The 13,554-nt window shown below is 36.0% G+C and overlaps 1 protein-coding gene across 2 annotated transcripts; it reads right to left on the bottom strand.

Moving 5' to 3' along the window:
• Nucleotides 1-271: 271 nt before the first annotated feature.
• On the bottom strand, nt 272-13,174 carry LOC147064833 (uncharacterized). 2 transcript variants are annotated; one of them, XR_015071936.1, is made up of 17 exons: nt 12,906-13,174; nt 10,804-11,063; nt 9,939-10,149; nt 9,177-9,385; nt 8,455-8,562; nt 8,159-8,368; nt 7,843-8,022; nt 7,642-7,756; nt 6,981-7,426; nt 6,290-6,444; nt 5,790-6,064; nt 5,059-5,158; nt 3,843-4,106; nt 3,390-3,557; nt 2,727-2,998; nt 1,562-1,934; nt 272-1,016 (listed from the first exon to the last, which is right to left on the bottom strand). XR_015071936.1 is itself a non-coding variant. In XM_085958146.1 (16 exons), exons 1-16 carry the CDS (start codon nt 12,957-12,959, stop codon nt 1,764-1,766), a joined length of 3,198 nt encoding a protein of 1,065 aa, XP_085814272.1. In that variant the 5' UTR covers nt 12,960-13,150; the 3' UTR covers nt 1,374-1,763. The 2 variants fall into 2 exon arrangements, 1 of the variants encoding a protein (XP_085814272.1); XM_085958146.1 differs by lacking the exon at nt 272-1,016 and having other exon boundaries at nt 1,374-1,934; nt 12,906-13,150.
• Between the last annotated feature and the right edge of the window lie 380 nt (nt 13,175-13,554).

Genomic DNA, 13,554 nt, shown 5'->3' with positions numbered 1-13,554 from the left:
TAGGTAAATATTTACATACTACGTTGACTATAAAAATGCAAGATTAATAAATTCGAAATTTTGAATTATATGGATGAAAATAAGCAGTCAACCGTGTTTTATACACATTAGCAAAAATATTGCAAGAGGATCAATGACTATAATATACATAATAGTCCAGTCATATTAGGTCAAAATACCCCTAACTCCAATATGACTGGACTATAATTATTTGGGTCATAAATAAAATATTTTTTCAAAGGTACATAACAAAATTAAAACAATATTTCTTGAAAGAAAAATTACATAATTTAATGCAAATGCTTGAACAATTAATGCTGCCATTGGGATCTTTAGTCATTATTTTGCTGCGGCAAATAATAGTGAACAATTAATTAGCTGGTCAAATACACATAAAGTAACTTCAACTTAACTACATTTAGTTGGGGCACCAGCAATTTTAGCCTATAGACAAACGTTCGGCAACCTTCGGATTACGGCTTAAAAAAAATACTCAAATAAATTTGTCTCATCAGCTTTTAGCTACCTGTATCATTTCTCTCTCACTCACCCTGCCTATAATGTATCTCAACATCAAAATTAATACCGGATGTTATAGACCTGTCAAAAGTGACCCATTTGAAAACCCACATGTGTTTAAAAGTTTTAAAGTGGAACCTTTACAAAAACCACTAATCAAAATTAGACAAATATAACAATTAGTATTACTTTATTTAAATAAATAAATCAATCTCACACACAAACAATAAATTATGAACAATTTCCCAAAGATCATAATAATTGATTAACATGTATGAATATTATTTATTGGCGTATTTTACAAAAATAATAGATTTGATTTGTCACTACGTTTAGTGTTTTTGATCTTATCATTGCTTTTGAATGCATACATACTATTGTATACTTATGCATATATACATACCATACTTAAGCAATAACATGTTGAAAATCGCGGAACGCAAGTCTATTTCTGAAATCACTTTTAAAAAATACACCCCCACACATTCAATTTAACCCTTTACTGCATAGTGTCGCAAATTTGCGACATTTCAAACTATTTCGATATAGCCAATGCCATCTGTGTAAATTATCAAATAATATCCTTTTTCGATGCCTAGAAAACTGTTTTACCATAAACATCCTACTTTACCGATTTTGTTTGGACATTTCAAGAAATAAAGCATTTCTGCATTATAGTCTCTGCATTTCTGCTTTGACAGTTGACGAATTCGTATGTACGCGAAAATCCGCATTTGTAAATAAATAAAAAAAAATATACAGAAGATCGAAATTGGTTGAATAAAAATATTTACGCATCAAATAAGGTGTGTACATTAGTTTTTTATAATTGTTTTCATTTGGTTTTGTATTTTGTCATACTAAAATGTAAGATTTCCAAATGTCGTAAAACTGCGACAACACGCAGTAGCATACAAAATTTAATGAAATTTTCGAAAAATATTTTTTTTATTATTTTTCCTTCATTCACAAGGCATTTTAACACCAAGAAAAAATAAAATTTTTCAAAAAAAAAAAATCATGCAGTAAAGGGTTAAGATACATTGAAAGTAGGTGCCAACTTTGACAAAGGATTCTTGTTAATTTTAATGAAATCAAAAGATTTCATATAATAGTAATAAATTATTACGAATAGCCATGAAAATTGTCGATGGATTTAAATTAGCAAAACGTTATCACATTCATTAGTTACATTTATATATTATATTTTCTACATGGCACAAAAGCGATTGGGATCAAGTGACTCAGTCCATTTTGGGAGAGGAGTCGTCCTTTTCGGCTTGGTTGTAGGTGGAAGGGCACCAGTGGAACGGAGATGGGCCGGGAGACTCCTGTTCCGTCGGCTGCACGGATGACGAGGCTCCGCCGAGATCATCAAGATGTAAACTATCCATTAGCTGATCAAACGTAGGATCCTGTAATAAATTTTTGTACAGAAATATTAAAACCAGATCTCGACATATATAAAAAATATTCTTGATGAATATTGTTATAGGTAAAAACGTTGAAGAAAACCTTCTTCACTATAATGGTGTTATGTTAAATTCATAAAATTGCCGAATCTGGGATTCAATTCTATATGGCATAATGTGACACAGCTATCCTGAAATCATTAGGTTACAGATGAATTGTCAAATTGCTTCTCAAAGTAGAATAAAGCGAATCATCATTGAAGTGCTCAAAATTAAATGAGCACAAGTGATATTATCATCATCATCAGCCGGGGTCGATCCACTGCTGGATGAAGGCCTCCCCTAGCTCACTCCACTCTCCTCGGTCAATACTTCTTTGCTGCCACGGACATGAAGCCCATTAAGAAATTACGTGTGCCACATGCCAGGAATTTTCATAATGAGTGGAATCAGATGTAGAATCGTTCTCGCTCACATATAATAGATTTAAGAGCGCAAGTGAAACAAAAGTAAGCCGATACATAGCAGACAGAGGCCAAGCAGGGTAAACTAGATTATTCCAAAGTTAACATTTATTTTATGCATGGTGTTTATTTCGTTATTTAGTTTATTAATAGTGTTTTCGTATTATAAATTGTTTTTTAAATCCCCCACTTGAAATTGCACTTATCGCAACTGTGTTGTAAACGTACCACCGAGATCAACATGTGGGGGGTAACCTGTATATTTTTGTATGCTGTCTGGAGTTGAAATGCTGAGAAAATATGCTACTGTAATAAAGGAATCTGAGCTCACTTGGTCGGAGTCACTCAAGGAGGATACGGTTGAATTGAGAAACATGGGAGAGTCTGAGAGGCGATTGGAAACGTAAGCCCGCGATGACAGCTCAAATCCTGGTGAGGAGAGAGGTCGGCTTCCGCTGCCACTTCCATAGATGCACCTCAGGGGTAGCTGCCCTTGCCCTTGTCCCTGACCCAGCCCATGATCGCCGCCCGATGGTATCTTTGACTTTTGAACAACTTTTCCATTGCGCTTGACTGGACGGTAGCTACGCATGGATGCTTGCACTGAAAGAATTGATTGTCGATCAGTACAAACTACATACTACTTCACGTAATTAATATTACTCATTAACGAGTTACATTGTACATGTGTGTACGAAAATATGTGTGTGATCATGAAATTAACTGTGGTATGGCATATCGACCGATATCTAAGTTAAAGGCAAACCCTTCGAGAGCTCCTTACCCTACCATGCCCACATCCGTCTCATTCTAACGACTTGAGCTCTACATGGAGAATGAACAATAGCCAATCATTGTATGAATCATGAAATGACGTATGTCTGAATGGAAGACTATTATTAATTAATTGATCGATTATTAGAAGGATAAAAATTTGTATGTGCCATCTATATATGAATTTCTAATCGCACAGAATACAATTGAAACTACAAACCTTTCGACGGATCAAAGCTGTTTGAGAAATTTTTGTTATGATCGGTTCCAAGAGGCACACTCGTGGCTTTCATGTTAGTTTTTGGAGGATTACTTGACGTCCCCGCATCCATTTGGAGGGCGTCCAGTACACTGGTCGCAGTAATTGGCTGAAGCCATTCTTTTTTGCCTGTCAAATAAATATTACTTTTTAATTATTTCAGAAAAGTCCAAAATTTACTTTTTAACGTAGCCTTCAACTATTTCCATTTCAAATTGTTTATTTTATGCATTATACTTATAAACACATATTTTTACTGGCACAAAAATCATCCCGATATCTAAATTATATTTTTTTAAGCCGTATGTATATTGAAAAAAATTGAGCCATACATCAAAATTGCACTATAATTAAAACAGGCCTGACATCAAATATTATGTGTATTCACAGAATTGACTATGTATAATGTATTACCTTTGGGAGGAAATTGGATCGGACAGATCCAGCCGTTCTTGTTAAAGACGCTCAAGAACAACACTTCGTTTGCGAGACCCATGTCATCCGAGTGGTCCAAGCTTCCCGAAGAGACGCTTGAGTTTGCCCGCTTTATGCTCCACGCTCTGTCCTCTTGTTTCATGGGGGCTTTCGAATAAGACGACGATGCACAATTTTCACCCAGATTACTACGATCTGATGCTTGCAACAAAGATAATTCTGCATATTCTATGTCATTTTCACCTAAAAACAATAATTAGTTTCATTCGTCTAAAACAAAATTATGAAATTTTAGTATTAAAACAGTTAAAAATTCTAAATGAAAAAAGGCCATATGACCCTCCACAGAGTGGAGGTTACAGGAGGGTAGTTGTTACCATTCCCCCAACTTTCACCGGATCAATCACACATTGGAGATACAACATGCACTTTTTTTAAAGCCAGCCGCGGAATTGAACCTTGGTGTCAGAGACGTCCGCTCTACCAATTAAGCCACTGTGGGTGCAAAGGTTCAATTGGTAGCCAAAGTAAAATTGATACTTTGTAATATTAATACTATCGACCGACGGTACTTGATGGAATTTGAATTTAAATCCATCAGAATTCGATATTTTGTAAGTAAGTTGGTGTATTGAAATTGAAACACTTTTGATGTTTTGAATTTTTATAACTGATAATTTACGTGCTTCAATTGTTATTTGGCAATATCTATATGTACAATATGTTCTGATGAATTCGTGAACTTGTCTAATATGTTGATAGGTTTCAATTCTATATTGAGAAGCTCTTTGAGAATCCACCTATTATCTGATCATTTCAGGGTAGCCTACATCACATTTTCACTCATCATAGGCCACGTACTGTCATATTATTCCTATGTACATAGATTCAGCAACTTTATGAATTGGATATATATTACATAAAATAATAATTTACTGTAAATCTAAAACGATTTCGATATTTGATGCGGGTAAAAATAGTTAAGTTTGCTTCCGAAATGATTCCACAATGCGAAGATCTTTCATATATTTAGGCTCTGTCTGATAGAGAAGGTTTTCTTCAATGTCATTGTTTTCACTATTCAATGAAACAGTGCAACTTTTGTTTTCAAAATTTCATTAGTTATTATTCATTTTCTTCTCAATTATTATTATTAAAAGTCTGAGTAAATTATAAAATCAGTGGTCATCGTTACCTGCCATTGTTTCATCGTCCACATCATTCTCTTCAAAAATATTGTCACCAACATTTATAGAACGGAGGTCGTCAACATAAGACTCGAGTACGCTGAGATCCTACAATGATAAATTGGAAAATTCAACATACACATAAAACGTATTTTTTATCGGCGCTACAATTCGACATTGATGTGGCCACCTTCCGAAAGAGTTTACATAACAGATGTTAGCTGTCACTTCCTCTAGATCTATGCTCTGGATCCATCAAAATACAACATGTGAATTTGTCACTCGGGATACGAAACTGCGACCCATGGGCTACGGAAGTGGACCATTGCGAGTACCAAGAAATTTAATATTGTAAAATAGGAAGAATTTTGAAAGTTATTTTTAATAATTATACTTTAATTGAGTCATTTACGTTGACAGTTGTCTCGGGCTATAAACCCACCCTCGAAACAGATGACTATAAAAGTTATAGTAGACCATTCCAAAGATGTTTCAAAACCATTATAATAGAGTTCTACCACGTAAACACCAATTAGTCATATATGATATATTAATATTAACTTGTAATGCTATTTTTTGCTAATTAGTGTTGGACATTGTGGACACATTTAGTTAATGTCAATTTGTAGTTAACCAAAGACTTTTTTCAATCATATCTTCAGCTACCATCTAATATACTAATATAGGCATCCACTATGGAGTTGAGGTTAAATTTCTAAAAAGCTGTCAATCAACTTACTCCGGTATCATTATTTGAGGATGATATAACCGGCAGGCTCAAATGAGTGTCTGCGTTGTGTGATTTGTCGACAGGTTCCACGGAATCCTCTCTGTCGGTGGGCTGAGAGTCAGGTGAGCTGGTGAAAGCTGGATGATACCGGCTGTCCTCTAAATGCTTCAAATGCTGCGCCGTATAAAGGGTACAGCTGGCGAGCTCAGGAGACGACAGCGAGCAGCTTAAGTGTCCGCGTCTTTTATCTTCGTTACGGAAATACTTGTTTTGATCACTTGCCCCTGTACGAAGTGCATTCAAAAAATATATAACAAGATTATCATAAGAATGTAACAAACACATGTCTCCCGTGAAATCTTGCATTAAATACAATATAATATTATGTGATAGCACTCAATGAACATAACGTATAAAAATGCATTCGATGTAGTACTTATAATAAAAACTGAAAGATATTTATTTCAAACTCAATGCCATATAATAATTGACGTGTAATCTTTACTTACGTTGTATCTCTTTTGGAGATTTCCCTTGCTTTTTGTGATTTCTCACACCAAAATTGGCCTGATGAGACGAACTGAATAAGGTATTAAGGCTAACCGGCAGAGGGGCCGCTCTTGAGCTTATCAAATCGAAACACGCTGAAATTGCCTGGTTTGATCTGTTGACAATGCAAATATGTATTTAGTTATGTACACTATACAGAAAAAGGAACACTTGCGAAATAATAAAACACAAATCACTAGATTCATCATAAATCATTATGTTAGACACAAATTTACATAACAACATGTTTTACCACATTGATTCAGTGTCTGTGCCATGTGCCAAACTTCCCATTAAATTTGCCTTAAGTTTTTGAAGCATCTTTTGTACTTTTGTTATAAGATCTGGCGTTATTGTGATAAACAATGAAATCTCTTCTGTTGACCAGGGTTGGCCTTTTTTCTTTAATCAATTGGCAGTCTATGGCACATACCCGAAGCGTAAGTCAAATAATTTAATGAAAATAAGTTTGAGAAACACTGTTAGAATTGTATATTTTAGTCCTGATGTATGTGACATTGTTTCAAAGGGTGTGAGGGGTTACTCAAACCATATTATTTCCATGCCTCATTCGCCCACTGGAACAAACTCACATGTTTCAGGACTAAAAAAAATACTAGTCTACATTATTATTGTCGATAATTTACCAACCTCGACGAAGCCGGAGCGCTGGCCACTCTCCCGTTAGCACTGTCTTTGGTGAGACGAGCACTTAGACACGTTTCGGGAGGCGTACTAAAACTTGAAACATCCAGAGGCATGGAGAACGCCGAACAATTCCGTAAGTTACTGTTCGGCCCGATCAACTCCTCCAGAGACTGACACTGAGCTGTGTCCGGGGGACCTGCATTTGGTGCACAGTCCTGATCACCGGGCGGCATCATCACTTGGGCAGAAATTCTCGACCAATGGGACACCCCGGGATTCTCTTGCGTTACGAGATCGTGATCGGGGATGGAGTTACTTTCGAATTGATTTAACACTGATTGGTTTTGAACACACTTATTACCGGCTGATTCAGCAGGTGAACATTTAGAGACTTTCGAGATTCCTCTATTGTGAGCTATCGAATTGCGGGATATTTCTAATGCCAGACGCTGTAAAATAAATTCATATTTATGTGGAATAGTCGGTTTTAATTCATATGGAATTATTTATGGAAACTTTGCTGGTTGCAAAAATTTTTATTATTATATTTTAAATTTTTGTAATCAATATGTAACTGTTTGTTTCCTTAATAAATAAAAAAAAAAAAAAATTTAAAAAAAAATGAACATTACAATATTCTATGTCTTGATCATAAAACAAATACCTCATTCAGACTGTTGATTTGAGCCATTCGCTGGCTCTGTATCGCAAGTAATTGATTAATGTACCATTGCTGATCTCGACACTTCTGGAAAAACGTCGGCGGCCGAACTTGGAATCTACGATAAAATTCATAAATCAATATACTATAATATTCATTACCTCTCGGCATAAACAAATTAAAACAAATAAATTTATTGCATACCTAAGAATGAGTGAATCGGTTTCTGAGTTGAAGTAGCCTTCGCTTGCCAACAGATCCAATCGGAAGAATCTGTTATAGCCCCAGCATTCTCCCATTTCAAAGTCCGATGCGAATTCTCTAACTATATTTTTACTCGAATCTCTGGAGCCTTGGTGTATCATTTCTACGCGATATTCATATCTAAAAAAAACCGAAGGAATGAGCTAAACAATTAATGCTACCTCTTTATCTACTTCAGAACTTTTAGAACCACTTTTACCAAAAGCAATGTAAAGAACGACAACTGAATATGTATATTATTTTTATTTGTATTTACTTTGAGGTCTCCGGCAAGCCAGCGCTGAGTTCCAAGAACACAGAGAGATAGTTTCCCCGAACGACACCGTTGCCATCGGGATAAACTTTAAGTCGCCAGCAAGAACCGCTCACGTGAAGAGGTGCAGAATACACCGGATCCGCTTTGTTCCTCAGTTGCGTGAACCCTGTCAGGGCAAACGTGCTGCTGTCGTAACCGGGAACTATTTCACTGTAACAAAATGGTATTAGATATTAAATGGATAATGGAGAAATCTCATACCGTCATAAAAAATTAAGTAAGAATATTATGACTACCTGTGAAAGTCAGCGGGCACCGGAGCAGTCACGAAGCTTCCCATCGGTTTTTTTCTAATTTGGTGAATCATTTTTGTTAATTCTCCGCTTTTTGAAATCAATTCCGATCTGAAAATAATAACATAAATTACTAAATTGCATCAAAACGTATTTGTATTCAGAAAAACAACAATGCGGTTACACAAAACTCCCGTGATACTTATACAGGGTTGAGACATGGACCCTGTGCTCCACTCATTATCAGTTTGTCAGGCCAATCTGTGAAAATGGTGTGAGACGGTGCCGATATAATCAGGTGCCTGCAATGAGCTGAATTTGGTGAAAAATATATAGATACAGACTACGTTGGATGGGATACATAGAAAAAATGGACAATACATAAGCGTCAAACGCATAACATCAACAATTCTGTAGGGATGAGAATACGCCGGGAGACCATGACCATGGAGTATAAATAATCTGACGAGCTTATGCATTTGCAGATCATATGACAAGAAATAAACTCTGAATGACAACAGCTAGTAAAATATTTAATTTAATTAATAAACATCTAATGCTGGATTGACAGTTTTGATCAAACATGACTCGAAATTTTACAGTCAATTATCTCAACTTGACAAAGGTGTCACTAAACTTGATCTATGCGTAATTGCACAATTATAATACTTAAAAATAAACTAGCATATAGTCTCTCAAATGTACTACATAATATTTATCATTACCTCGTGCAAGAATGCACTTGATGTTCAATTTCCTGCAATAGATGCTCTAGCTGTTCAGTCTCTTGGGTAAGTCCATTTTTTTGGCCCATCAGAGTGAGTAGTTTGGATTTGAGAGCCGAGTCAAGGCGGGCGATCATCAGTTCAACAGCATTCCTTATTTCACGAACGCGTTCATCTTTTGCAGCCCTCACCGACTCCACGTTTCTTTCCTATAAAAACTTATTAATTAAATTTAAGCACTTTAAAACTACAAATACAATAGTGTACTTTACAAAGCCACAAAATACCCTTGGCCCCTGGGGACCGTCTGCTTTGAAGACGACGGTGGTTGAGATCGGTCATCATTTGACTGATAAAACAGGTGAGTATCGTTCAATTGAGTACCTGAGACTGCGAATAAGCATAGTAATCCAAAGAGGTAATGCAGTCGGTTTTAAGTACTCTTGAGGTATACAAGGGACTGGAGGAGGTATTTTATATACTCGGGGAAACCTAGTATATCAATAATTTTACAAAAATCATTTTATTAGTTAATTTTACACCTTATTTGCCACTTATTTTATTTTACTCTTTTATATAATTCACAATGTGATAGACAATGTTGTAGACAGCAAATTACTCGGTAGCAGATGAGGAATATCAGTTTAATCGTAGTTTATAGTTAGTGAGAAGCAGGCGACATAAAACACCGAGACCTGATCCAAATTCTATTCAGGAAAGAAATCATAAAGGCAAAGAACAAAAAAAGACTCATTAACTCACAACATCTTGCACGAGGCTGATAAGTTCCATGAGTCGACGGCGTAATTGTGCCACTTCCTCTTTAATCTGCGTGACGTGTTGCTCGTAGACTTCTTCCAAGGGCTTGAAGGTGTGTCCCGAATGGGTCCCGCCCCACAACGCGCACTGATGACAGATACAGCAGCGACATGTCCAACAGTACACACTCAATTTCTCATGGTGACTACCGCATCTGTAGTATAACCAAAATAATTGGATTTATTAGACTCTAGATAGGTGTCTTATACGCTTTCAAAACGAAGAGTTTATCATGGCATAGACTTTTACAATAACTAGTTATAAGCTATCCGCTCAGTCCATTGTGTCCTTGCTTTGGGTGAATCTATGTGTGATTCTACACACTATGTGTGAATCTGACCATGGTACTGAATACACGATTGGCTTTGTAGGCAGACATTCTGCTATATGCAACCATATTCAACTTAATGTAATAATTTAATGGAGAAAATTACATCTCACAATGTATTATCTACAAATAATGATACAACCACTTGATAGTGTTCTTTTAAATGAGATATCATATTATAGAAGACTAGCATTTAGCTCATTTCGCATACATAGGTTTTATGGATTCATAGTTTTTAACATTCTAGAATAATTTTGGTCTTTCGAATAAGGCTTATGCCAGCTGGTGTCAGGAGGTTATAAGCTTGAAATGGACAATTTTCATGTGTAGGGCATCTCCAGTAGCAGCAGTGAAATAAAATCCACTATCTAATATAGATCAGAACACTTGTCCATTGATTTGATAATAGATAAAAGTGTACTTGATTTAAGATTATAAGCTACTCTAAAGAGCGGAAAACGTTTGATGTGGGACAGTGACCTATCTCTGTGAAAGTCTCTGTGGGACGCGTTGCCGCCCTGCTGCATGGTCTCGATCTGTTGGGTAACCTCCTCTACCCAGCGGCAGTTGACTAGCTCATGTAGATGCAACGACGCCCGGCAATGTGGACACTGCGACCTCTGTTCCGTCAGCCACCGCCGCACGCACCGATAGCAGCACAGCTTAGAGCAGTGTGGACACAGGTGAGCGTCCACCAACTTCTCCATGCAAATGAAGCATCGGAATACTTCAGCCAGGGTCTACAATCGTAAGGACAAAACAATAAAAAAACCATAGAAGATAGACTGTAGAAAGTATAACGTGAAGCATGGCCGTTTCGAAAATTACAATCCTCTCTATCCCTTCCCTCTCCGTTCCTCTCGCCATGCAATCATTTGACGTTCATTATTTGTGCATGCTGCAAGTTCGTGTAAAGTGTTTAAACGTGTTTATAATGCAAAAAGTGTTGAAAAATGGTAGCAGGAGGATTATAATATGTCGGGACTATAAATAAGGTTGATGATAGAGTCGCTGCAATCACAGCTAGATATTCTTTGACATTTCAGTATTACCATATAACTAAGAATATCCCGACAGATTGGAAAAATATTGTCGTCTGGTATTGTCTTTCATTGTAGGTAGGTAGCACATTCTGAACCAAAGTAGGGGAAAAAAGTCTCCTAATACTTGTAATCCTTTCATAATATATTGCAGTGCAACGATGGCGGCCATGACACTTCAAGTTATGTAATTTTCGCACTGTAACTGCCCTGGGGTGGATCGATGACTTGAGATCGGCCAGGGAAATTTTCTGGTCCATCAGCCCAAAATAATACGTACATACTTATATGAAAAATGAAGAACAAAATATATATCTTTTTCAAAACAAATTGTTGACATGAAACTGAATAAATTCTATTGTCAAACATCGGACAGCTCTAAAGATGATAAAAATGTAATAAACACACCTTGACAAGGTGCCAAGAACTATTGCATAATATGATCTTATTCAACAGTTTTGACGGGACTTGAACCTGTAACGACTGGATTCACACAGTGTGCGACGGGCATCCTACTTAATAACGACTATTTTAACTAGTGGTTCTTACATGAAATACTTGTCAAATTATGTTACAGTGTTGGTTATCAGTTTGTGTATATTAAATCAAGGTAGATCAATTAAATGCCTTAATATGCATAAGATGTTTTTGACATTATAAGGTGTCTATTTACTCTTTATACTATTTTTATGGGTAGCGTTTTTCTAATACTACTTACTATTTCTTTGTTTTCTCGAGTCATTTTGTGAACATCTTGAATTTGTAAAGTTCACTAAGTATAATATGTAAATAAATAAAATTGAATTTGAATCATCATACACATGTCATTCATTGTCGGTCTTGGGATCGATCCCGCGGCTGGGCAAATAAAAGTGCATGTTATCTTTATTTAATGTTTATCAGTAAAATACTGACAATGAAACAAAGTTAAACTTCAAGTTCAAAGTATAACTGTCCCAACCCATAGCCTACCTCACACTAACAGGGATTCTTCACCACTATAAAATCCATCGAAACATCACCAAAGTAGTGTCAGGATAAGTACTTAGTAATCATATATTTATTACATTACATCAAACAAAAGGGAAATAGGGCCAAACTCTAAAAAAAAAAATGGTCTGACAGGACAGCAGTAAAACCCAGAGATAAATTAGAGGGAGATGACTGGAGAAAGGAAGGAAATAAGAAATATTTCGCTTGATGATAATATTATGATTTAAAATGTCAATCATGCCCCCCAACCAGTGTTTTATGTCAGAGTAAGTACTACAAGAAGCTAACACATTCAATAACCAAATACACCCATTAAAGAGTGCGAAGATACGCCCCAAACAACTAGTTTGCCAGGGAATTGATTTGTTTTAATGGTGACAATTAATTAAAATTTTCTTCTATCCATGTCTATTTGCAGACTATGAATAGGTATATCAATATAAGTAACTATGTAAGATACACAAGTTGCGCAAGACAAGGTGTTATTTTCCTTGGAATTGTATTCAACACGAAAGTAGAATGTATGGTTGCTAGATCCCCATTACTAACCTCCACGATGTGTTCCTCATTACTACTACTGCCTTTGTCCCTGGAGGCCATCATATAACAAGACAAGTGCTCCGCGACACTCAAAAACTTTGGAGGATAAAATGCATTACAAGATAATACAACTATGGAAAATTTAGCATTTTCTGTAAATGTATAGAAAACGACGCCTCTTTTCTGCGGGATATAAATATTAGAAGACTTCCGCGTTCAAATAAAAACAACCCAAAGCAAAACAAGTAAACGTCAGCGCTAGCAATGTCACCAACTGTACAATGTAAAAATTAAAAATTAATAAAAAATGAATAGGTGTTGCAGCATTATTAATAATCAAAGCCAGTCTAAAATCCAATGAGATTGGTGGAGTCCAAGTGGAGTCCAAAAATAATCAAAATTGATGTGATTTTTTTCATAGACTTTATCAATTAATGTGTATTTTTGAATCCAGAGTAGATGAGCAAGTGGCTAATTATGATATAATTCGTAAAAACAATAATTAGCTGTTAATTCAACCTCCACTCTATGTAGGCATATGCTGCCCATGGTGAACATCAAAGACATTGCACGGTCTAATGTCTTTGGTGAACATTATGTTCGGAAATTTGTTTTTGTATTAAAATACAGGAGAATTAATTTGCCAGACCCGGGAAAC

Source organism: Rhyacophila brunnea, unplaced genomic scaffold, assembly GCF_057557595.1.
Source record: "Rhyacophila brunnea isolate RB1 unplaced genomic scaffold, BYU_Rbru_1.0 scaffold_7, whole genome shotgun sequence".
NCBI lineage: Eukaryota > Metazoa > Arthropoda > Insecta > Trichoptera > Rhyacophilidae > Rhyacophila > Rhyacophila brunnea.
The sequence above is the reverse complement of the archived record's forward strand: the minus strand, read 5'-3'. Positions and strand labels throughout refer to the sequence as shown.